Source organism: Scylla paramamosain, chromosome 39 (assembly GCF_035594125.1).
Source record: "Scylla paramamosain isolate STU-SP2022 chromosome 39, ASM3559412v1, whole genome shotgun sequence".
Lineage (NCBI taxonomy): Eukaryota > Metazoa > Arthropoda > Malacostraca > Decapoda > Portunidae > Scylla > Scylla paramamosain.
The window spans coordinates 4,152,423-4,177,500 of NC_087189.1; the positions used below are offsets into that span (position 1 = coordinate 4,152,423).

The window sequence follows — 25,078 nt, forward strand, 5'->3', positions numbered from 1 at the left end:
TCATAACACCACAAGCTTGTATTATTGGACACCTGAGCTGGGACGTCATGCGGCTAGACCTTAGATGTGACGTCATATGGCTAGGGGTGTGCTGTGATTGGCTGCCTATCTATTTGAGGTCATGGAATGGCGGGCGCTGCACCAATAAGGAAGCAGAGAGATCCCCATCAATGAAGCTTCTTGTCTGCCAGCCGTAGGAAATTTCGCATGAAACAGAGACTGAAAAATCGAATGTAAATCAGATACTAAGCGAATATTATAAACTAGAGGATACTGAAGGATAAGGGTAACGATATGGGTAGGATATGAAGGGTGTAGGATGGTAGGATGAGCAGGAGAGCATCACAGGACACAAGAGGAAGAGGAGGACACCAAGCAGTGGTGGTGTCAGTGCTCAGTGCTGCGGGAAGTTATGTCTTCCCTGCGAGGCCTCATTTTAGGGGGAAAACAGGCCCGCATTCGCCCTCTGCTCGTCAAAGTACTACCCAGTCACCTCACGAGACGGAACTGCAGCCAGGTGAGTTAATTAAGCCTCACTTGTACCTGCAATAGTAACGGGGGAGCTGGTGGTATCAGATTTTTCATGATTTTTGCTCAAACGGATGGATATTTCTCGCTCTTAGGGTGCTCTGTGAGTGCTATTAATATTTTCTTAGTGTCTATTTGAGTCTAGGTACTGTGGGCTAAGCCAGGGCAGTGGTATTGGGTCACGGAGCAGCTTGGGAATGGTTAACCCAGTTCTAGCTTATATTAATTACAACTTTTTATGGATTTAATATCTCATCATCTGGGTTATTTGATTCAGTCTCATGTGTCCGTGGTTTTGTGAAAGTAAGAGGATATAAGAGAACGAAATTATGGAGAAAGAGAGGAAAGAAGAGGAGGAAAAATTTAAATACTTGATTAATCGTTGATTTATGCATAAGTATTGGCATTAGAGCTGAATTATTTGAACAGACTGGTAGTAAAACGCAAGCTGAAGTGGAAGGTAGTCATAAAAGCCAGCCAGTTCACTTAAATACAAGGTTAACATGTCAAAAATAAGATGGGGATGAACAAAGCTAGGTAGTCAGCTGATGTCTTGAGCCGAAGCCAAAGTCGACGAAATAGCTTAACAATCCCAACAAAGCACATAATAATTAACACTATGACCTTGAAAAGTGAACTATCAATATAACTTTATGCTAAATTATGACGCGAAGGGCACTGAAATGTAAAAGGAACAGTGATATTCTTAAACCAAAGTCACGGCCAGGGAACGAACTGTCTTACGTAATGACAAGACTTGCATCATAATGTCTCCCCAATATTTACGTCACCCGCTGCCGAACCCTACACACCACGAGGCCAATAAACACCCTAGAACCCTACAAACAAAGAATCCAAACCTATCTGAAGCTAAAGAGGAGGGATAAAGGAGATCTGAGCCTCTAACGCGGTCATGGTCAGAGATTAAGGCCGTGTAGTTAGGTTCCCTCTTCCTGATGTCGACAAGCCGGTGACGGGGAGGGAGTTTCAGGCACTTGTAATGCTGCGCCTGTATTACACAGAAAGAGAAGCGAAGGAGGGAGGAAAATAGAGTATCATTTATATAAGAGTGTAAGAAGGAAGAAGGAGAAGGGAAAATGCGTAGGGAGAGGGGAAAGAAAGGTGAAGGAAGAGGGGAGAGAGGGAATTCACTGGGATAGAGGAAGAGGGGAAACAATGAGGATGAAGGAGGAAGAGGATGTACTGAGAAGAGGGGAAGATAATTAATTACAGAAGAGAGGAAGGAGGAGGAAGAGGAGAAGAAGGGAATGTGACGAGAGGGGAGAGGACAGAGGAGACTGCAGGAAAAGGAATACAGCGGAAGGGGAAATAATGAAGGAGGAGGAGAAGGATGTACTGAATTAAGAATAAAGAGGAGAGGAGAGGAACGTGCCAGTGGAAAGAAGGAATAGGAGAAACAATAGATAAAGGAAGGAGGAGGAAAGAAATGTCAGAAAACGAGGGTGATTGTAAAGCATGACGTGAGGAGAGAGAGAGAGAGAGAGAGAGAGAGAGAGAGAGAGAGAGAGAGAGAGAGAGAGAGAGAGAGAGAGAGAGAGACCTGCAGAATGAAAAGAGATACGGGAAGAGAATGGGAAGAGGAAGAGGAAATGACAATACTAGAATAGACTTGGAAAAGAGAAAGAGAGGAGGAAGAGATGTACGCATGTTGAGAGAGAGAGAGAGAGAGAGAGAGAGAGAGAGAGAGAGAGAGAGAGAGAGAGATTGGCCATCATGTGAGATAAAGTATTTTGAGAACTTCGAAATAGTATCTCTCTCTCTCTCTCTCTCTCTCTCTCTCTCTCTCTCATGTGACTTCTGTGTCACATTGTCGTAGCACACATATAGCCAGGTGCTCTCTCTCTCTCTCTCTCTCTCTCTCTCTCTCTCTCTCTCTCTCTCTCTCTCTCTCTCTCTCTCTCTCTCTCTCTCTCTCTCTCAAATCCTACAGTTTACAAGTTCCCTTTCTCATCCTTCTCCTCCCCCTGTCCTTGTAATGACGTCTTTTCCCTCCTCCCCGTCCTTCTAATGGCGTCTTTTCTAAGTTGACGAAGGGCGGCGTCTGCAAGCTATTTATAAGCGATCTTAAAAATATACCTGATCTTTTATTCAAGCGCCTTTCCATCTCGCTATCTCGTACCATATTGTTTCGATCAGTTGGCTTATCGTTCGTTCTCTCTCAAGACTGGTGGCTGTTGTGAATGTGTTTAATGTCTGTGTCTTGTGTTTTGACATGCTTTCTTCTCCCACCTGGACTGTTGTTAAAGGCCGCAGAGATTATTAGTCAAGCTGTCATGATTTTTCCTTGTTCAGCAGTGTAATATTTTTGTTAGACTATCACTAGAGTTGTGATAACGCATTAGAAAACCACAATAATTCACATAAAAACAGTTTTAAAGGCCACGGAGATGATTATTCTGTTCTAATATTTTGTTTTAAATATAAATAAATAAATAAACCACAGTAACTCAGAAAATTTGTTAAACTTTCATTAGAATCATGAAAAAAGACGCAATTTAAAACTACATCAAGTAAAATTTTCTTAAACTCATTAGAATCATGAAAACACACTTAAAAACCACAACAGCTTCGAAATTTGACATAACTACCACCGGGACCATGTAAACACCCTTGAAAACCACATGAGGACTGTTTTCAAAGGGCACAGAAATAATAAGTAAGATTCTGGCAGGTATTTTCTTGATATTGTTGTAGAATTCTTGTTAAACCATCCGTACTCATGAAAATATCCTTGAAAATCCAATGACTTCAACTAGAGTCTGTTGGACTATCTAGAATTATCAAAATGCCCTTGAATCTCTCTCTCTCTCTCTCTCTCTCTCTCTCTCTCTCTCTCTCTCTCTCTCTCTCTCTTGGCGTCATTCCCAATGTCCTCACCTGACATGTTCTCATTCCAATGTTTATTTCTTTGCAAATCTTATCTTGTTTTATATTTATACGCACATACAAGATGCACTTTTATATTCTTATGGGGTTAGTTAAGTATATTTTTTCACCATCTTCTGACAGAGTTAATTTTATACTGTTGATTTATTATATTTCATCTGAATTCCCATATATTATACAGTATTCTTTCGGTTATAATCTTATTTTTCTTAGTCAGTCATATGTACGTATTTATTTCATTCCATTTTCTGATACTAAGTTGAATTTTATACGACTAATTTGTAATATTTAGTCCCTAATACTCAAGCTTTATGGAATATTCCTTCTGTTGTAAGCTTATTTTTTTTTCTTTTTTATATTTTCAAAATGGAATCCCACGAAAAAAAAATAAATAAAGCCCTGAAAAAAATCCCACTAAAGAAAAAAAAAACAATAAATCCCACAAAAAAATAATAAATTTCACAAAAATGGAGAAAACAATAAATACCACTAAAAGGAGAAAAAAAAGAAAAAAATCCCACAAAAAAAAACAATAAATCCCAGAGAAAACAATGAATGCCACAAAAAACAATAATCCCACAAAAACAATAAATCCCACAAAAAACAATAAATCCCACAAAAAACAATAAATTCCACAAAAAATAATAAATCCCACGAAAGCAATAAATCCCACAAAAAACAATAAATCCCACAAAAACAATAAATCCCACAAAAAAACAATAAATCCCACAAAAACAATAAATCCCACAAAAACAATAAATCCCACAAAAAACAATAAATCCCACAAAAAACAATAAATCCCACAAAAGCAATAAATCCCACAAAAATAATAAATCCCATGAAAAGCAATAAATCCCTCAAAAAATAATAAATGCTACAAAAAACAATAATCCCACAAAAAACAAAAAAATCCTACATGAAAGGAAAAAAATAAATAAATATGGCAAAAAGGAAATAAAAAAAGACTAAACAAAAAGTACGAGCAATCCCTCACAAAAAAAATATATATAAAACCCCAAAAAAAGAAGAAAATAACAAGAAAAACCCTCATTAACTTTCTTTCCTTCATTCCTGCCTTCAGTGAGCAAAATAATGAGAAATCCCACGAAAAAAATAAATAAATAAATAAGAAAAAACATGAAAACCTTCACAAACCTTCCTTCCTTCCTTCAATGAAAACCACCATTACCCTTCCTTCCTTCATTCCTTCCTTCCTTCCTTCATTCATTCATTCAAACAGTGCACAAAGTAACAAGAAATCACATGTAAAAAAAGAAAAAAACAAAAACTTAACCTTCCTTCAAACAGTAAGCAAAATCACATACAAAATTAAATAAACAGAAAAATAAAATAAAACTAACTAATTAACTAAATAAATAAAATAACATGAAACCCTCCCACACTGACCTTTTTTCTTCATTTCCTTCCTTCCATCAGCGAACCAAGAAATCCAGCAACTCTCCGGACTTCGGGCTCCTATTTGACATCGATGGCGTCATCATTCGAGGCCAGCGCATCCTGCCGTCTGCCCCCGAGGCCTTCACTCTGCTGGTGGACGACAACGGCAAGTTTAGAGTGCCCACCGTCTTCGTCACCAATGCGGGGAATGCGTTACGGAGCCAGAAGGCCGAGCAGCTGTCCAAGTGGTTACGGATACAGGTGTGTGTGTGTGTGTGTGTGTGTGTGTGTGTGTGTGTGTTAGGTTTTGTTGCTGGTGTGGTGTGCTGACAGGTGCAAATATGTGAGAGAAAGTGTGTAATTCTTGTCTGACCTGTGAAAGTATTAAGGTAACATAAACAGACATTTTAGAATTAAGGCAACAAACATTTTAGCATTAAGGCAACACAAACGAACATTTTAGCAATAATGCAACACAGACAAACATTTTAGCAGTAATGCAACATAAACAAACTTTAGCATTAAGGCAACACAAACAAACATTTTAGCAATAACACAACATAAACAAACACTTCAGCATGACACAACACAAACAACCATGCCCTTACCTTCCTTTCTACCCCCAGGTGCACGAGGACCAGGTGGTTATGGCACACTCTCCGTTGAAGATGTTCGACCAGTACTTCAACAAGGAGGTGCTCATCTCCGGCCAGGGCCCTACCACGGAGATAGCTCACAACCTTGGCTTCCTCAACACAACCACGGTGGACGACCTCTGTCTTGCCTTTCCCCTGCTGGACTGTGTGGATCATAAAAAACGCAGTGCCAAGGTTACTGTCTCCCTCTGTGTCCATTCCTTCCCTCCCATGTGTCATTGAAAGGCCTGTGTTACCTTCTCCTTCATGTCCATTCCTTCCCTCCCAGGTGTCATTCCAAGCACTATGTTTGTGAAATCTTCTGTTTTCTTGTCTGGACTGTTGTCAGAGGCACCTGTCATTTGTCTGGTTCTCTTGGGTGTTTGTCATGTTGGTAATGCTAAATTTGCTCAGCATCTACTTGCACTGAGCCTGTAAAACTTTCAATCACACAGCCACCACTTGAGAAAAGATGCCTAATACTTGCATCAACATAACCATAAATCACTGTAGAAAAAAAAAATCATAAAATGTCCAATGCTGTGGTTAACCAGTGGGAGTAACAACAGAAATGTGTCAATTGACTTGATTAAAACCATCACCAGAATGACAAAACCTTCCTTGAAAACCATAACTTCTTCTAGAGCCTGGTGATGATGCTGAATCCTTCTTAAACCATCACTAGAATCACAAAAACTTACAAGAAAACCCTCGTAAATTCCCTTAGAGCCTGTCCATAATATAGAATCCTTGCCAAACCATCACTAGAATCATGGAAACTTCCTTGATAATGGTACAGAATCCTTGCCAGATTATCACCAGAGCCACCACAGTGCAGGAGACATAAAGTATCAGCTTAATGTATCACCAGAAAACATGTACCAGCTTAATCTATCACCAGAAAACATGTGCCAGCTTAATCAATCACCAGGAAACATGTACCAGCTTAATCATCACCAGAAAACACTCCCTGCCACACTCAAAAGATTAAACCTAACCTGTCCTCTCCCGGCAGCCTCCCTCCACTCCTGCACCCAAGATCCCAAAGATAGACGCTGTAATGTTATTTGGAGAGCCAGTGAGGTGGGAGACATCACTGCAGCTCCTACTTGATGTGCTAATGACAGATGGGGACCTGATGGGTGCCCCCACTGCTCCATACCCCCACCTCCCTATCCTGGCCTGCAACATGGACCTGCAGTGGATGGCAGAAGCTCACATGCCCAGGTAAATATTTTTTTCCTTTTTTTTTTCCATGGGGCACAGGCCAAGGGGAGGGGGGGAAAGGCCCACTAAAAAGGCCTACTGAGGTGCCAGTTCTGAAAGAAAGGTCAAAAGGATCATGCAAATTTGGAGAATGTGTCTTTAAAGTTCCCTCTTTAAAGAGTGTAAGTACTTGGGTTTACTTAAAAAATAATTAGCTGTTAGTAAGTGTAGATGTAAATTACAGGTAAATTTAGTAATTTAGTTATTTTCTTTATAAAATAAACACTTGTAAGTTGAAAACCTGTAACTTTATTGCATTTTTGGTATTTTTTAGAATATTTTTTCAAAGATTTTTTTGTTAATGTGATATGGTTTATTTGTACACTAAAAATATATGAATTGAAAAAAAAATTCTCAGATGTATCATATAATATAATTCTAAGCATCATTTCTGCAATGAAATCCACAAAAGACAAAACTATTGAACCCAAAACCTCAAGAAACTCACAAACTGAACACTAACAAATCAAAAATCACCCACAGAAAACTCACCCTGACCTAACCTAACATAACCTGACATGACCTGACCCCTCTGCACAGGTTTGGCCATGGAGCATTCCTGTTGTGTCTGGAGGCGCTGTACAAGAAGGTGACGGGCAAGGACCTCATCTACACAGCACTGGTGGGCAAGCCATCGGAGATCACATACTACCATGCTGAAACCATGGTGCAGCACCACGCCCGCTCCATAGGCATCACTCACCCCATCACCAAGCTCTATGCCATTGGGTGAGTACTGTCTTAGCTAGTTTAGGTTAGGTCAGTACTGTTTTAGGTTAGGTTCCTCCCCTCATCTCTAAGCTCTTTATCATTGGCTCAGTTCTGTCTTTGTGAGGTTAGGGTAGGTCAGTACTGTCTTAGCTAGTTTAGGTTCCTGCCCCATCACTAAGCTCTATGTAACTGGGTCAGTGTTGTCTTGGTGAGGTTATGTTAGGTTAAAATTTTCAAAGCTACTACTTTTACGTTCCTCCTCATCCTTGTTTTCTTTCTCTAAAACATGCCTGCCTATTTCCACCTGTCATCCTCTACATTAACAGAACAAAAAGGAAGAAACATATATAAAAGCATAAGAGAAGCTGCAAGAAACCATCAGGCCTCAATAACTTCACACGTCAACTTTCCCTCACATTTCAGAGACAACGTTCACACAGACATCTTCGGCATGAACCTTTACAGCGAGTACGTGCGTCGCCACCGCCACAGCAAGAGCCAGGTGGCCATGCAGGGTGCGCGGGGCCTCGATCTCTCCACGCAGGACTTCCGAGGCCTCACCGCTGACCAGTGTTACTCTGTGCTAGTCAGGGTGGGTATTCTGCCTTCCGCTGTCAGTTTGATGTTCTCTTGTATGCTTGTATTTTGTTCTGTTTTTATGTTTTTTGTTTTTTTTTGTGTGTGAATATAAATAACAGGTATATTTTCTTTTGTCTTTCTCTTTCTTGTCTTTCTTTTGTTGTGTTTGTATCATCTTTATTTATCTTTTCATTATTCTCTAGTTGTTCCTGTGAGATATCTATTGTTATTGTGGTTATTGTTGTTGTTATTCTATTTATCAGAGCCTTTTTTCCTTCCCTTCTCTTTCATGTATGTTTACCTCGTTGCTTGTTGCCTTTGACTTGACCGTCTTTCGTTCTCAGTTTGGTGTTTTCTTGTTTTGGTTCTACTTTTCTTTTTGTTTTTTTTGTCTCCAGTTTTCTTCTTTCTCCCTTCCTTTTTTGTTAGCCTTTTATTTTCAGTTTCCTTGTCCTCCTTCTGTTGTGTTTTTATTGTCTCCTCTTCCTTATTATAATTTTCTTTTCCTTCCTTGTTATCCTCACCCTCCCTCCTCTTTATCTTTCTCCTTTTCCTTCTTGTCATTCTCACTCCTCCTCCTTCTTTCCTCATTATCATTCTCCTTTTCCTTCTTTGTCATTCTCACTCATCTTCCTCTTCTTCATTATCATTCTTCTTTTTCCTTCTTGTCACCCTCACCATCTTCCTCTTCCTTTTCTTCTTTGTCATCCTCACTCTCATCCTCATTCACCTCCTAATATCCTTCTCATCATCACCATGCTCCTCCTCCTCCTCCTCCTCCTCTGCATGATCACTCTCTCTTTGTTATCCTCACCCTGACCCTCCTCTTCTTCCACAGACTGGAGTGTACAATGAAGAAAACGGGGAGCAGCTACTGGAGCACTCACCGCGGGATTTCTTACCCATTGAGGCCAAGCTGCAGGAGCCATCGCTGACTGTCAAGTGTGTGCTGGAGGCCATTCAGACTATATACCAGAGGGAGAAGTTTTCATGAAGTCCTCCCCTCTTCTCTGCATGAAAGAAAACGTGCCCCTCTCCTCTCCATGAAAGAAAACGTGCCATAGTAATGCGAGTGTTTGCTGAGGGTTGAGTGAGGCTGCCCTGCGTGTCTTGGCCTTGTGAAATACTGTGTTCTGTGTTTATTTAAGGTCCTGTATATTTTTGTTGATTTTTTTGTCTTTTTGTCTTTTTGTCTTTTTGTCTTTTCTGTGTTGATGTTTTTTGAGGTTTCCTGGTTCTGTTTTTTATTTGCTTTTCCTAATTTATTTTCTTTCGTTATCTGGTCCTCTTTGTTTGCTTTTAATTTATTTTTCGTTCATTGTCTGCTTCTCTTTTTGTTTTCTTTTCGTAATTTATTTTTCTTTTCCTTATAGATATTTTTCAGTGTAGTAGTCCATCATTTCTCTTTCTGTTTTCTTTTTGAGTCTCTTTTCATTGTTTACTTTTCATTCATAATTTGTTTTTCTTCCTTATACACATTTTCTTAGTTAGGCCATTAATTTTTTTTCTGTATTCCTTTTGTGCCATCTTTAATCATATCCCTTTCATAATTCTCTATATTTTATCTCCTTTAATTACTAATAAGTGTATTTCTGTTTACCTCATTAGTCTCTTGCAAACCAATCCAATATTTTCTCTTTTCAAATTTCTCCTTTTTTTCTTTTTTATTGTTTCTTATTCATAATTCTTTGTATTTTATCACCTTCCTGAATTGTCATGTAATTTATTCCTATTTATCTCAATCCTTTATTTCTCTCTTTTCAAATTCTTCCTCTGTCCTTTTTATCACCTCCCTTTTGTATTCCTTTATGCTTCACCCCCTCCTCAAATTGTTATAGATAGTTTATTCCTTTTTCATCCCAGTAGACTCTTGCAAACCAATCTTTTCTTTTTCTCTTGGTTCTTTCTTCCTGTTTCCTTCCAGACTTGCAGGAATTTAATGTAAGATTGGTACTGTAAGTTAACTTTTCTATTGTAATGTAACATAAGATTAGCATTCAAATCTAACTTTTCTCTCACTATTTACCTCTTCTAAATTTGTGGGAATGTCCAAATTTTTTCTCTTCATTTATCTCTAAGGATGTTTGTAAGATTGAAATACTAACTTGACTTTTCTGTCCCTCCTCACCTCCTCCAAAACTTGGAGGAGTGTTATGTAAGATTGTAACATTGGTATCCTAACTTCCTTTCTATCTCCGTCTATCTCCAAACTTGCAAGGGTGTTACGTAAGACTGAAAGAGTAACATGACCTTCCTATCTTTTCATCTGTCTCTGAAACATGCAGCAATGTTGTCTAAGATTGTAAGATTGGTATCATGACTCCTTTTCTATCTATGTCTATCTCCAGACTTGCAAGGGTGTTACGTAAGACTGAAAGAGTTACTTAACTTTCCTATCTTTTCATCTGTCTCCAAAACTTGCAGGAGCATTGTGTAAGATTAGCATTCAAACTTCACCTTTCTATCTCTTCTCATCTCATCCTAACATATATAATTGTGATATAAAACTGGCAATCTACTATATTATAATTTATCAGGGCATTTGAGTGGCAAGCTATTCCTCCTCTTCCTCCTCCTCCTCCTCCTCCTCTCCTGACCAGTAAACAAGAAGCAAGGGACACACATTCACAATATTCACAGATACAAGAATGTGAGAACGTGATACAAGATTGGTTATGTTGACACTTTCACTGCAATATATCTTTTCCTTTTTTATCCAAGAGGGGTTAAGGCCAAGAGGAACAAAACAGTGGTGAAAAGAAACATATATTAAAGATGCCAGTCCTAGAGAGAATACCCAAAATTATGAGTAGTGGCCTCAAGTCTGTCTCTCGAAAATGTTTAATTCATAAGCAGCAGGATGTAAAGAACCAGGCAGAGTCCAAGAGTTTACCAGTGAATCGTCAAATCTAAGAGTATCCTTATTGATCTTTCTTTAGGGACTGGCACGTCAGTGACCTTTTATGTATTTTATTATTTTCCCTTAGGCCAGTGCACCTCTTACATAGAAAAGAAGAAAAATGTTTATGAGCACATACAAGAAAGAACAAATTAAAAAAGACAAAATTTTCCAGTTTCTAGCCAATATAGGATCTAGAGGTACCTGTAGAACCAGAAGAGATGCCAATGAAGGGTCTAGAGGTGCCTGTAGAACCAGAAAGATGCCAATGAAGGGTCTAGAGGTGCCTGTGGAACCAAAGAAGTTGCCAGTAAAGGGTGTAGAGGTATCTGTAGAACCAGAAAAATGCCAGTGAAGGGTCTGGAGGTGCCTGTAGAATCAGAAAGATGCCAATATAAGATCCAAAGGTGTCTGTAGAACCAGAAAATATGCCAGTAAAGGGTCTAGAGGTGCCTGTAGAGCCAGAAAAGATGCCAATGAAGGGTCTAGAGGTGCCTGTAGAACCAGAAAAAATGCAAATGAAGGGTTTAGAGGTACCTATAGAACAAAAGACCCCATAAGACAGTTAGTGATGGAAGAATAAAGTGCCATGAGCAGTGAAAGGGTTAATAATCAAGGCATAGACAGAAACTATAACCTAACCTAACCTAAACCTAACCTAATGTAACCTATTCCTTCCCTTCTCCCGGTAAACTGAGTTGGTCACAATCATATACACAATCTCAGTAAAGGACAAGTTTAGGAGTCAATCACTAATGCCAGGTAGGATGATGTGTTTAGATACTCAGCTAGGTGTAGAGTGAATTGTCTCCTATTTCCATTGTGTTTGTGTCTTTGTGTCAGTCCCGAGTCCTCTTCTGTGTTGAGAAGTGTCTGGGTCTGTGTGGCCGGGCTGGAGGCTGAATGAGAGAGAGAATGTGTGAGTTTATCAGTGTTTTAAAGATGGAAAGGTAATGCGATGTAAAACTGAGAGGAAAAATGTATGTTATGAGTGTTTTCAAGGTAGAGAGGCAATGTGATGTGATATTTAGGGGAAAAATGTATGTTATGAGGTTGTGTGATGTAAGATTAAGAGGAAAATGTAAGAGTTATTAGTGTTTTAAAGATAGAGAGGCAATGTAATGTAAGATTGAAGGGAAAATTTTGATTGATGAGTGTTTTAAAGATAGAGAGGCAATGTGATGTAAGATAGGAAAATTTAAGAGTTATGAGTGTTTTCAAGAGATGTAATGTAATGTAAGATTAAGAGGAAAAATCTGAGTGATGAGTGTTTTAAAAATAGAGAGGCAACAATGTAAGACTGAGTGAGAGAATGTTTGATATTAGTGTTTTAAAAGAGAGAGAGGTTATGTGATATTAAAATGAGTGAAAAATGTAAGTCATGAGTATTTTTAGGATAGAGAGGCGAGGTGGTGCAAGATTGAGGGAAAACTGTAAGAGTTGTTAGTGTTTTCTGATAGAGAGCCAAAGTAATGTAAGATTTATGGAAAAATGTAAAAGTTATGAGTGTTTAATGATAGAGAAGTTATGTGATGTGAAATTGAAAGGAAAAATGTATGTTAGCAGTGTTTTAAGATAGAGAGGTAATGTTATGGTAAATTGAGTGGAAGATAGTATGAATTTTGAGTGTTTTATGTGAAACTGCGAGGAAAATGTACAAGCTTTTGGTGTTTTAAGATAATCAGCTGATGGGAAGATGTATGACTGAGTGAAAAATATGTGTTCAGTGCTTTAAAACTGTCAGCTGTTGGGAGGACTTTGAGAGAATGTATGAATTATAAGGAGACTGTCAGCTGATTGGAGAACTTAAGGTAGAGAGAGAGAATGTGAGACTGTCAGGAATGAGAGAATGTAAGAACAAGAGAGGGAATAAAAGAACTATCAGCTTGTAAAAGGAATTGGAGAACTTTAGACTGAGAGAACACAAAAATTATCAGCTCGTAAAAGAAAAGTCATCTGATTAAAGAAGTCGACATCCTTACCAAACTTTACAACACCATTAACATATTGGACGTGATTCAGAAGACAGGAAACAATGGAAATACAGAAGATTATTCAGAAGACAGCCAGTTAAAAAACTCAAGATATCCTAACTGGACTTTACAACACCATCGGCACACTGGACGAAAGATTCAGAAGACGTGAAAAATTAAAAGTCTGGGAGATTACTCGGGAAAAAACGGATGATTAAGGAACTCAAGATATCCTTACCAGACTTTACAACCCCCTCAACACAGTGGACGCAAGATTCAGAAGACGCAAAACAGTGGAAGTATGGAGGACAACCCAACACCTGCTTGACTGTACTGTTACCCACACTGACACACTGATCTAGTACTGCTCTTGTACCTCCTCATTGACTTAGTTCTGTGCAGCTGCTGACGTAAGATACAGTTACTCACATACACTGCCCTTCCCTCCCAGTTAGGCGACAGATCTGTAAGAAAGCTTCAGTAAGTGATAGACCTGATAGAACACAGCCATTTATAAAGAAACATGGAAATATTACACTTGTAGCCATATACACAATAATCTGCCATACCTAGCAGTGTAGTGTGGGTTCGTCGTCATCTTACAGAACATTGTGCTGTGCTGTGCTGCATGGTGTTCACTGCAAGATGTACAGGGATGACCCACTGCTACACTCCCCTGCAGGATAAGAAGTGTACCAAACATGCATAGTTTATATCACATATCAGCCCCAGAATACAGAAAATAAAAAACTTATCACAATTCTTGGCTCATTCACCTTCCTTGCACTTTTAATCAAGAATACAGAAAATAAAAGTTATTATTGCAACTCTTGGCTTATCATATTCACCTTCCTTGCACACTACATCATTGACTCAATTATACCACCTGTCAGCCCCAGAATATAGAAAATAGAAGACATCATCACAATTCTCGGCTTCTTGTTCACCTTCATTACACCTTTAATCACTCATCCAATTAACACTCGTCTCCATGTTTTGCCATTAATCTCAGCAACATCTTATCTTACTGTACATGAAAATTTAAATGTATCTATAATAATATATGTATTACATGTTATTTCCTCTCCTGCTAAGAACAGTTGTGGCAGATGGGGAGAAGCCTTGAACTGTACAACTTAACTGCACAACTTATGACTGCAGCATATCACAAAGGCCTATGTAAGAATAGTATTTTCTCTCTTCCTACTCAGATTAGGAGTGGTAGATGGGGAGAAGCCTTTAACTTTACTATACTGAACATCTTTACACTCCAGCACATCACAGACACCTATGCAAGAATGGTACTTCCTTTCTGCTCAGTCAAGGAGTGGTAGATGGGAAGAGCACTTTATCTTTACTATCCTTCATCTTTTGCTTTAGATTTCAGTGTATCACAAACACTCTTGTAAAGAAAATTATGTCAGAGGTGGTCTGTTCTTCATTTGTGTTCTGTTGTGCTAGAAACTTGACAGACACAAGATTCAAGGCAGGAAAATTGTACAAAGATCCAGATTTTTCAAAGTTGGACATTTAATGAGAAACAACAGAAGGAGAACAGGGGAGAACAAGGGGGAACTGGTGGAGAACAGGACAGCAGCAAGACTGGACACGCGGTTAACACATAAATCAGCATATTAGCGCATTGATGCCCAGATCCACATGAGCACCAACACACACAGGTAATTATTGCAATAAAAAACTGGGATACAACGAATAACAAAAACGAGAAGTAATTGTGTTGGCAGTGAAAAATATAGACTGTGAAGGAAAAATCAATAACAGGAGCATCTTCTGGCATTTATATTAAAATAAAACAGACGTGGCAAATCACAAACACAAGAAGTGAATGCATTTGGCAGAGAAAAAATTTATTAGAGACTGGGCAGAAGAAATTGATAACGGGAGCATCTACTGTTCATATTTGTATTTGTGTGTGGCTCAGGGGCTCTGGTCATCCATCACCATGTCCTCTATGATGAGTGCCGAGGACTGGCTCTCCGAGTGGCTAAGGGAGTCTCCTGCTACATCTGAGGAGTGCATCATAGGCTGACCTGGAATAGGAGAAGAGGAGAGGTCTTACAAGATATACAGTAGCTCCCAAAAATATCTTTAAAAAACAAAAGGTCTACATTCTTATACAACAGATGGGATCATTTGACATGTTTATTGATTACAGTGGCAACAGTTGGCAGCCCTGCACACTAGGGATGGTTGCTGTGTATTATGACCTGGAAAATTGATTGGCATGTCAACGTCACGTCAAGCCAATCACACCAACCTTACCAACACACATAGGAGATAAAGAAGAGAAAATAAAGAGAGAGAGAGAGAGAGAGAGAGAGAGAGAGAGAGAGAGAGAGAGAGAGAGAGAGAGAGAGAGAGAGAGAGAGAGAGAGAGAGAGAGAGAGAGAGAGAGAGAGAGAGAGAGAGAGAGAGAGAGAGAGAGAGAGAGAGAGAGTCAAGAGAATTGCATAGGAGATAAAGAAGAGAAAATAAAGACCACCATTACCACCACCAGGCCATCAGTCAGCTCCTCACCTATACTGGAGCCCAGAAGGTTGGTGTCACTGAGCGGCTCCTCGGCAGATGCTGGTGTTAGGTCGCTAGTGTTTGTGTCAGTCCCCACCAGCTCTGAGGGGAGGTCCAGGGGAGGCACGTTGTCATCTCCTGAGGAAGGGAGGATGGTGATGTAGGTGGTAATGAGGGAAGTGAAGATAGATGCATATATTTTCTGTTTATGTAAGAGGAGCAATGGTCAAGGGCAAGAAAATGTAGAATAAAAGGCATGAATAGAATAATAGAAGAGGAAAGAAATAGTAAAATTAAAGAGACAGGGACAGAAAGACATAGATAGAGTAACAGAAGAGGAATAAAGTAATAGAAGAGGAAGGAAAGAGTAGAAGTGGAGACAAGGGACAGAAGGACATAAATAGAATAACAGAATAGGAATAGAGAACATATTAATAGAAAAGGAGAGAAAGAGTAAAATTGAAGAGATAAATAAGAAAGGAACAGAAAGATGGGACGACAGTGACATAGACGGTAATGAAGATAGAGACAGATGTGCATAGAATAATATAGAAGGAACAGAGTATACAGTATCAGAAGAGGGAAAAAAAAAAAAAAAAAGATGTAAAGAAAATGGACAGAAGGGGTTACATAAACTTAACTCAAACCTGCAGAACACAAACAGATCAGCACACAACAACACTCCCACATCCAAACACACCCTGAAGAGTTGCTGTCTGTGTCAATAAGGAGACAACAAGCCTACACATATGACATGCACATAACTCCATCAAGCAAAGGTGAAAGAAAACGTAACACAAACCCAGCCATACAAAACACAAAGCAACACTCCCACACCCAAACACACCCTGGAAAGTTGGTGTCTGAGCCGTAAGCTGCTCCATGACAGTGTTGAGGAGTGTGGTGGCAGTGGTGTGGTCGCGGTGCAGGGAGAGAGCCTTGTGCAGGGACACCACGGCCGCCTCGTAGTCCCCCACCAGCGCCTGCACGAGTCCCAGGGCTGAGTATGTTGACGCCACGCCCGGACACAGACGAAGGGCCTGTAATATTTTAATTAGGTAACAGACACATCCACTGATAAGGAAAATCTGTGGGAAATTAGTGTCCCCCTTAAGAACACCTCTGAGCTCCCAAACCTTGTGTAAGTCAAGAAAAATTGCATCTACTTGTTTACAAACATTTCATTTATTAATTAACTTTAAAGTAAAGAATAAAAGAGATGAGTATGGGTAGGCTCCTTCTCAATGCTGCCTTTGTTGTTTGAAGTTGTGGCCAGCAGCAATCTGTGTAAAAGTGAAGCTGTGGAAACTGTGGAAATTGAAACTGTGCATAACAAGGAATGATTGTACCTTGAAGCTGAGCACAGAAGGTTATGAGGAGTGGAATGCATTATGGAAGTGATAAGGAAATTGAAAATTATATGATTTGGTCATGTACCAAAAAGAGAAGACCAGGAACTGAATGAAAGAGCCTGGAGAAAACTAGTTGAGGGAAGAAGATCAAGATGCAGACAGAGAGTGAGATGGAGGAATGGAATTGTGGCAGAACTGCAAAGACTGGGAGGCACAGAGGAAGATGCAAGAGACAGAAACACCTGAAGGAGACTTGTACATGGTGCCAACCCCTCACTTTAGGGAAATGGTGAAAGGAGGTTATGTGGTAAAGTCACATGCATTTCTTTTAAGTTTATAAAGGTTAGGTGATAAATTTTGCATTTTTGAAAGGTTGTTGGGGAAAAATCGTCCACTTACCAATCTAAGTAAACTCATACAAAATAATAATAATAATAATAATAATAATAATAATAATAATAATAATAGTAATAATAATAATAATAATAATAATAATAATAATAATAATAATAATAATAATAATAATAATAATAAAGAAAAAAAAATTTCCACCTGTTCACTCGTTAAGTCGCCTCCTGTGAGTGAGCCCACCTGTCCATCTAGGTATACTTATATATAAATAAATAAATAAATAAATAAATAATTACAAAAAATAAAGATTGTCACCTGTGCACTCATTAACCCTTCCACTGTTATTCGACACTCTGAGACATTTCTCTGACTTGTACAGCCTGCTCTAACATTACACTGGCTAGAAACTGCAAAATCTTTTCTTTTTATCCCCTTTTTTCTTTTAGATAAAATAAATATTCCATTCCTTGCTTTTAATGTTGGGAATACTTATATATTACACTGAAAGGCTTATCCTGCAATTTTTGACTGCCACTTTGGACTCTATTTGGAGACCAGCATCTCAGTAAGCCTTTTTTCTTTTTTCTACTGGATTTTGTTGCCCTTGGCTGGTGTCCCTCCTACTTAAAAAAAAAAAAAAAAAAAAAAAAAAAAAAAAAACCCTCCACCAGTAACTAGTGAGTGAGTGAGCCACCTATGCCTACCTGCTGGTGGAAGTGGATGGCCTCCTCGTACTTGGCCAGCTTGCGACAGGTGTGTGCCAGGTTGTTGTGCAGCGCTGACCACTTCTCCGGCACCACCGCCGCCGCCACTCCGCCCTCCTCCACCAGCGCAACCGCCTTCCTCATGTAGGTCTCTGCCACGCCATACCTGAGTGGAGGAGCAGGTGGAGTGAGACAGAGAGGCATACAAACAAACAAACACACACACACACACACACACACACACACACAAATCCTGTATGCAAAAACACACAAAGATCCTTAAAAACACATAGAATCACTTCAAATCACACATAAACACAGACATCAGAAAAAGAAAAACACACCCCACACACACACTTCAAATCACACACACACACACACACACACACATACACACACACAAAACTCACTCCTGATTACTGAAGGCGACCACACCCAGCTCATGGAGGACAAAGGGATCTGACGGCGCGATCTCCAGGGCCTCTCGGAAGAACTTCTCGGCAAACTTGGGATTATTGGTGAGTCCATACTCCATGCCAATGTAGAGGAGGGGCAGGTGACACCCCTTCATGAGCTGTGCTGCCTTGAAGTAAGCCGCCATCGCCTGGTCATGCTCATTCTCTGCAGCAAAGGAGTGGCCATACGCAATCCAGGCCGGCCCAAAGACACGGTCCAGGGTGGTGGCCTTGCTGAGGTACCGCCTGGCTTGTTCATTCTTACCTGTGCAGAAAGTGGTGTTACTGGGGAGAGGAGGATGGATAAGCCAGGAAAGGTTAAGGGAAAGAGAGTAGAAGGCATGGTAAGAGTGGTTCAGTATGGTGGCCTGGCTGAGGTACTGCCTGGCTTGTTCATTCTATCCTATCCAGAGGAGTAATGTTACTGGGGAGAGGGCAGGTGAGCCAGGAAGGACAGAGAAAAATGATGAGGAATGAAATTAGTGCAGGTGACAAAGATTGATAAGCCAGGAAGCAACAAGAAAAGGAGGAAACAGACATAACAACACACAAGAAACATACTCAGACCTAAAGGATGAAATCAGTGCAGAAGACAAAGATTGGTAAGTCAGGAAGCAGCAAAAAAAAAGGAGAAATGGAGGAAACAGGAATGACAACACAGAAGAAACATACTTGGATGAACTTAAAGAATGAAATCAATGCAAAAGACAAAGAATGGTAAGAGAGAAAGCAGCAAAAAAAAAGAAATGGAGGAAACAGACAATAACGCAGGAGAAACACACACAGATGAACCTAAACCATACAAACAGCACTCACTTGTGGCACTCACCTATAAGATAGTAATAGCAGCCGACAGCGAACCAGGCAAGGGCGCTCTCTGGGTATAGGTCCACTAGCTTATGTGCCAGCAGGAAGAGAGCTGAAGGGGGACAGGAGGGAATGTTATCAATGCCTTACTTTCATTATAACATCCCCTTAAGTCACATTTCTCACCGGTGAATCTTGTTATTATCAGATATATTTTCATTCTAACATTACTTTCATTTCTCTCTCTAGCCAATGCAATAATGAATAAATGGTTCTTTGGGTGGATGAATCAAACATGGTGTCCAGCACTTACTGTTGGCCTGTTTAAGTTCCACCAGGCAGGAGATGTGGATGGGCAGGCATTCGGTGTGGTAAGGGTCCTTCTTCAGCACCCTGGCCACAGAGAACAGAACAACATGAGAATGGGATAATGAGAACATGCGGACAAGAACATCAGTACCCTGCCACAGAGAAAAGAACAAGAACATATAAGAATAACAACAAACAAAAACAATATCGCCACTGTGGCCATGGAGAACAGGAGAGCAAGAACATGTGAACATAACAACATACATAAAAACGAGAACATCATCACCCTGGCCACAGAAAACAGAACGTAACACATGAACAATAACATCAACACTCTAGCCAAAGAAAACGGAAGAACATAACAAAAGAATGAGAACATCACCTTGGCGACAGAGAACAAATGAACATAAATAACACAAAATAAATAACATCACCCTGGCTATGAAGAACAGAAGGACACAAGAATAGAACATGGGATTGCAATGGCCAGGCAAACCACACAAGGCATAAAGGTTAGGTTAGGTTAAGAGACCAGTGGGAAGAACAAAATATTATTCATCTCAGCACAGTACAAAAAATAACAAACAATATCTAGAAATCATTTTAAGATATAATGAGGAAAATACAGTAACTCTACATTATAATATTCAAATTCAGGGATCTTACGATACTAAGCTGCCTAAAAATTCAAGTTGATTGAAAAGACAGGAAAAAAAGAAGGCGTTACAATAATAATTTAAAAACATGATGAGGATGATACAATAATTCTATGTAATAATATTTAGATTCAGAGATCTCAAGATATTACTAAACTGTTTCTGAAGAGTTGTAGAGTTAAGAAAAAAAAGAAAAAAGCTGTCTGAAAAGTTATGCGATGAAAAAAAAGAAGAAAAGCCATAGAAAGGATTAATCTCAACAGCATTCACATATCTTAAAAAAAAGTTATTGAAGGTGATGAAAAACAGAAAAGAAAAAAAGTTGTCTAAAAAGTTATAGGTGAAAAACACACACACACACACACACACACACACACACACACACACACACACACACACACACACACACACAGAGAAAAGATTAATCTAACATAGCATACGACAGACTTACTCCTGCGTGAGGCGATAACACTGGGAAAAGTTGCAGTTATAGTAGAGCTTCTCAGCCTGTGCTGTGAGGAAGTCTGCATTGGTGCCCAGTGCTGCGACAGGCTGTGGGATGGTCTGGTTTGGGGAGCAGTACTTATTGGTTCGTGTCTGGTACACAGCGCGAACCACGGCACCCTCTGGTTCGCTGCACCACCCGGAGAGTGGCACGGAACTCAGCAGGTCTTGCTCTGTGGGGAATACAAAGGGTTGGGTTATATAGTGCATGTAATCTCTCTTACAGGATTCTCAGTGAAGTGTTGGGGTGAGAGATGGTGAGGAGACCAGTGGAAAGAACAGAGACATGGAGACAGTGTGTAGAGGACGTGACAAGGATAAACAGGGAAGATTAGGTTAGGAGAGACCAGTGGAAGAGCAGAGACACGTTGACCAAGTGGCAGAGAACATGATAAAGAATAAACAGGTGGGTTAGATTAGACCAGTGGAAGAACAAAGACCAGGAGATGGTGAGTGGAGAACATGAAAAGATTGAACATTAGAGAAGGTCAGGTTAGGTTAGGTTAAGAGATCAATGGGAAGAACAGAGACTTGGAGATAGTGTGAGGAGGAGGACATGACAAGACTGAACATCATAGGCCAGGTTAGGTTAGCTGTGGTAGGAGAGCACTTAGAAAACTGAAGTTAGGAGAGTGGAGGTGGTTAGGAGAACAGCAAAAAGAACAGAAACATGGAGATGTGTGTGGAGGAGGGCATGACAAGGATAAATAGGGAAGATTAGGTTAGGAGATGAGTGGAAGACCTGGAGATGGTGTGTGGTGGAGGACATGAGAAGAATGAACAGGGAAGGTTAAGTAAGAAGTTAAATAAGAAGACCAGTGGGAAGAACAGACCTTGAGATAACACATGAAAGAGAATCACGTCAGAAATCTTGAAAAACCAATTGTGATGAGACAATGGCATAAAAAAACATTGAAGAACACGCGATAACCATTTTAACCACACTAAGCCTCTTGAGCCTCACCCTCCTTGGCAGTGAGCATGTGGTGCTGGGTGAGAGCGTGGATGGCCTCACAGCACATGGGGTCGGCCTGCAGAGCCACCTGGAAGCTCTCGGCAGCCAGCGCCCTGTTGTCTGTCGCCTCGTAGATGTACCCTTTCAGCAGGTGAGTGGAGCAAGTGGTCTGAGGGTGGGGAGTGGCTGGTATTAGTGGTGCTGTAGTAATGAGGGCTTGTAGTGTATTGGTGAAGAGTTGTATCAGGTTATTTCTTGAGATGAGGAAAGATGATTTTTAAACTGAAATGAACAATGATTTTTTTTTTTTAAAGCTTTGGTCTGATGGGGTGAGAAAGAGAGTGACTGATATTAATGGAGTCTTTTATATAGCTGAGATAAGGAAAGATGATATTTTTAATAATTGGGATGAAGAAAGATGATAATGGAGATGAGAAATGATTTTTTTAACACAATGAAAAAAGATGATGTTTTTATGTCTGAAATGAGAAACCAAGAATACTCGTATATCAAATACTCTTTTCCTTCATGGAACCAGCAATGAGAAAGCAGTCCATCTAAAGAGCAAGACTATCAGATGACCCTTTTTTCCACATTTTTGTTGCTTTTGGCCAGTGCCTCTCTTGCAAAAAATAAAAGAATAAATAAATAAAATAAATAAATAATAATAATAATAATAACAAAAATAAATAAAATAAAATATTATACACCAAATTCCAGGTCCTTCCACAGCACCAACGATGACAAGACTCACCGACATGACATCATCAATCTCTGGCACTGACAGCGGCTCTCCCTTCACCTTGCTGGGCGACATGTTGTTGTTGTCGTTGTGCTCCAGAATGTTGAGTGCTGATGGGTACTCCCCAACCTCATAGTGGCACAGTGCAACCAGGTACCGGCACGTCAGGTTCTGCGGGAGAGTGTAGAATTAGAACCTTCTTTGTTTTGATGTTAACCCTTTCAATGCCAGACATAATCTCTCCTTTCAATGACCATGACTTTTTGACATTATATTTGTGCTAAACTCTCATACATCTTTCTGTACTGTAAAAAAGCCAAACTTAATCTTATGTTTTCTCTCTTCTCTCTCCTGTGTCTCCATGCAAACAGTTTTTATTACCCTGAGCAGCTTGTGAGTGGTGAGCAGCACGATGGCGCGGTGGTACTGCTTGGTGAGGTAGTACGTCTGTGCCAGCCAGTACACGTCAGCCGCTGCGCCGCCACTCAGACTCACCACCTTGTCCGCCCAGAACATTGCTGTGCGGTAGTGATGCTGTGGGAATACAAGCAACTAGAGAAGACTTGTACATGGCGCCAACCTGATTCTAGGGAGTTAAATTATATACACCACATATAATAAGGCATAAAAAATAAATAAATAAATAAATAAACAAATAAATTAAATAAATAAATAAATACAATAAGTAAATAAATAAATAAAATAAATACTAATATTAATAACACCACGAACAAAAAAACAAACCAATATTCAAACTAACCCAGAAGTCAACAATATCTAGCAATTCCCTATTCCTGACATAAAATTAAATACATAGCAAACGAAACTCCACAACACAAAGCAAAAACACACAAAAATAACCCCACAAAACAAATAAAAAACAAACCAAAATTCAAACGGGGACAGGAGTCTCAAATATCTACCCTCTCGTCACCCCCTTATTACACCCTTCCAGACCTTTATTTCCCCTCACATCTTTGCTCCCTGTCTCCCCTTATCTCACCCTCTCGATGGAGCTCCTCACGACCTTCCTGAACTTGTCCAGGTCCAGAGACTCGGGGGGAGAAGTAGGCATGGGTTCCACCTCCTCGGTCATTGTTTACATGCCTATGACATAGATAGCTGGTATAGAAGCGCCGCCCCTCTGCTCATCTGAAGCCACACACTTAGGATAAAATAAGATGCACTGAAGCCACACCACCCCCATGATTGTGCGCGGTGGTGGTGGTGAGCATGAAATGTAGAAGTCAGAAACCTGTACTGAGTCACAAGCTTTAGCTCATTGGGTTGCCACATCATAGGCAGATATATGAACAAAAAGTGGAATATAACAGAGTGTGTGTGTGTGTGTGTGTGTGTGTGTTTAAATTAGTTTCCATATATGAGGGAGAAAGGTATAACACAAAAGATGTATAGGGTCGTGAAGGAAGTAAATAAAATCAAACTGGATCGTAATGGAATAAAGTCTGAAGAACATTGCACTATAGGATGTGGGAATTGCGTTGGAGTGATAATATCCTTCCTTCCTCCTGTTTTTTTTAGTCTCCTGTGCCATCCCCCCGGCCATTTATATTTGTCTATTGTCACTTCTGTTATTAATTACATTCTCTGATCCTCATATCTATCAAAACTCTGCTATTCTGAAACACTTCTGAGCCGCACCTCCACTACTTTCAAAAGACTCTAGTAGAAGCGACCCGGGTTTTTAAGTGTTTTTACAGTTCGACTGACAGATTAACAAGACCTCTACAGTGTTAACAGGAGAAATACTCTTGCGAACCCGCCAGTTAGTTGCCTTAGTCGTGGTGAGAGAGCAAAGCGTTTCAAAACACGGACCTTATTATTATTATTATTATTATTAGTAGTAGTAGTAGTAGTAGTAGTAGTAATAGTAGTAGTGATCGTAGTAGTAGTTGTTTTTTGTATTATTACACCTTTCTTCCCATTTGTTACGTCCGGGGTATGAATGTGATTAGATGCGAGTTGGTTTATGCACCCATACTAAGCGAATTAAAATTGGCTTATTGTAAAAATATTCGTAAAATAATTGAAAACAAACTCGGCAACACAGAAGAGACGGTAACAGTGAGCTATCCAATCACCATAACGATATACTCCACAAAACAGCAAAACACCACCATAAAATAGGTATACACAGCAGTCCCAAAGTGCATCAACTTGAGACAAAACAAAAGAACCTTGAAGCATAAATCCCAGAGTACCGGAAGTGCCTACGCATGTACAGTCACCAGTAACTCTGCCACTTCGGGGTTATATAATTACTCAGTAGCGGCACCTGTCACCTCCCCACCAGGCCTTTGTTTTCCTGTGATTAGTTCAACCCCTCAAAAAAAACTAAGCACTGAGGCTCCACCCACTTGACCTTCCTCACTTGGTCAATGCCTTGTCCCTTAACGTGATCATTGTCTCTCCATCACCCCCTCCCCACCACCCTCCCATACACCACGGCCCTGTAGACATCAAGGGGCGTCAGCTGGACAGTCAAGGGCAGCTGCAGGGACACGGCAACCTGACAGGGAGGCAGGGGAAGGGGAGGTTAGGGGGTGAGGGGGGACGGTGAGAGGTGAATTAATAAAGTACAGGTAAACAGTAGTCACATACAGCTGATTCTCTGGTCACAATGCAAAAAATACAGATAATAGTAGTAGTAGTAGTAGTAGTAGTAGTAGTAGTAGTAGTAGTAGTAGTAGTAGTAATAATAGTAGCTGGGTTGGATTCGATTATGAGTACGGTTACATTGTAATATCCCAGCACACACACACACACACACACACACACACGCATGCAGAGAAAAGGA

General features: G+C 40.0%; 2 protein-coding genes across 3 annotated transcripts in view; one reads left to right on the forward strand and one right to left on the reverse strand.

Moving 5' to 3' along the window:
* The first annotated feature begins 333 nt into the window (after window positions 1-333).
* LOC135092074 (haloacid dehalogenase-like hydrolase domain-containing 5) lies at window positions 334-13,656 on the forward strand. The gene is made up of 7 exons (XM_063990268.1): window positions 334-517; window positions 4,873-5,094; window positions 5,460-5,663; window positions 6,484-6,695; window positions 7,275-7,463; window positions 7,869-8,037; window positions 8,863-13,656. Exons 1-7 carry the CDS (start codon window positions 413-415, stop codon window positions 9,016-9,018), a joined length of 1,257 nt encoding a protein of 418 aa, XP_063846338.1. The 5' UTR covers window positions 334-412; the 3' UTR covers window positions 9,019-13,656.
* A 1,024-nt stretch (window positions 13,657-14,680) lies between these two features.
* Window positions 14,681-25,078, reverse strand: part of LOC135092073 (cell division cycle protein 16 homolog) — a 12,145-nt gene continuing 1,747 nt past the window's right edge. The window contains exons 3-14 of one of the 2 annotated variants that reach the window (XM_063990266.1): window positions 23,264-23,367; window positions 22,642-22,794; window positions 22,273-22,431; window positions 21,528-21,687; window positions 20,511-20,736; window positions 19,408-19,487; window positions 19,117-19,206; window positions 18,243-18,552; window positions 17,833-17,998; window positions 16,273-16,465; window positions 15,435-15,563; window positions 14,681-14,947 (exon numbers count right to left, since the gene is read on the reverse strand). In XM_063990266.1, the coding sequence (XP_063846336.1) occupies window positions 14,835-14,947; window positions 15,435-15,563; window positions 16,273-16,465; window positions 17,833-17,998; window positions 18,243-18,552; window positions 19,117-19,206; window positions 19,408-19,487; window positions 20,511-20,736; window positions 21,528-21,687; window positions 22,273-22,431; window positions 22,642-22,794; window positions 23,264-23,356 (1,872 nt within the window). In that variant the 5' untranslated portion in view covers window positions 23,357-23,367 and the 3' untranslated portion in view covers window positions 14,681-14,834. Of the gene's footprint in view, window positions 14,948-15,434; window positions 15,564-16,272; window positions 16,466-17,832; window positions 17,999-18,242; window positions 18,553-19,116; window positions 19,207-19,407; window positions 19,488-20,510; window positions 20,737-21,527; window positions 21,688-22,272; window positions 22,432-22,641; window positions 22,795-23,263; window positions 23,387-25,078 lie in introns of those variants that run through there. The other variant, XM_063990267.1, reaches the window with a different exon arrangement.

Bases quoted from the DNA above. Each gene is read 5' to 3' on its own strand.
- LOC135092074 (XM_063990268.1), top strand. From the start codon at position 413: ATGTCTTCCCTGCGAGGCCTCATTTTAGGGGGAAAACAGGCCCGCATT. The intron at 5,095-5,459 runs GTGTGTGTGTGT...TTCTACCCCCAG, and splicing joins CCAAGTGGTTACGGATACAG to GTGCACGAGGACCAGGTGGT. The intron at 7,464-7,868 runs GTGAGTACTGTC...CTCACATTTCAG, and splicing joins ACCAAGCTCTATGCCATTGG to AGACAACGTTCACACAGACA.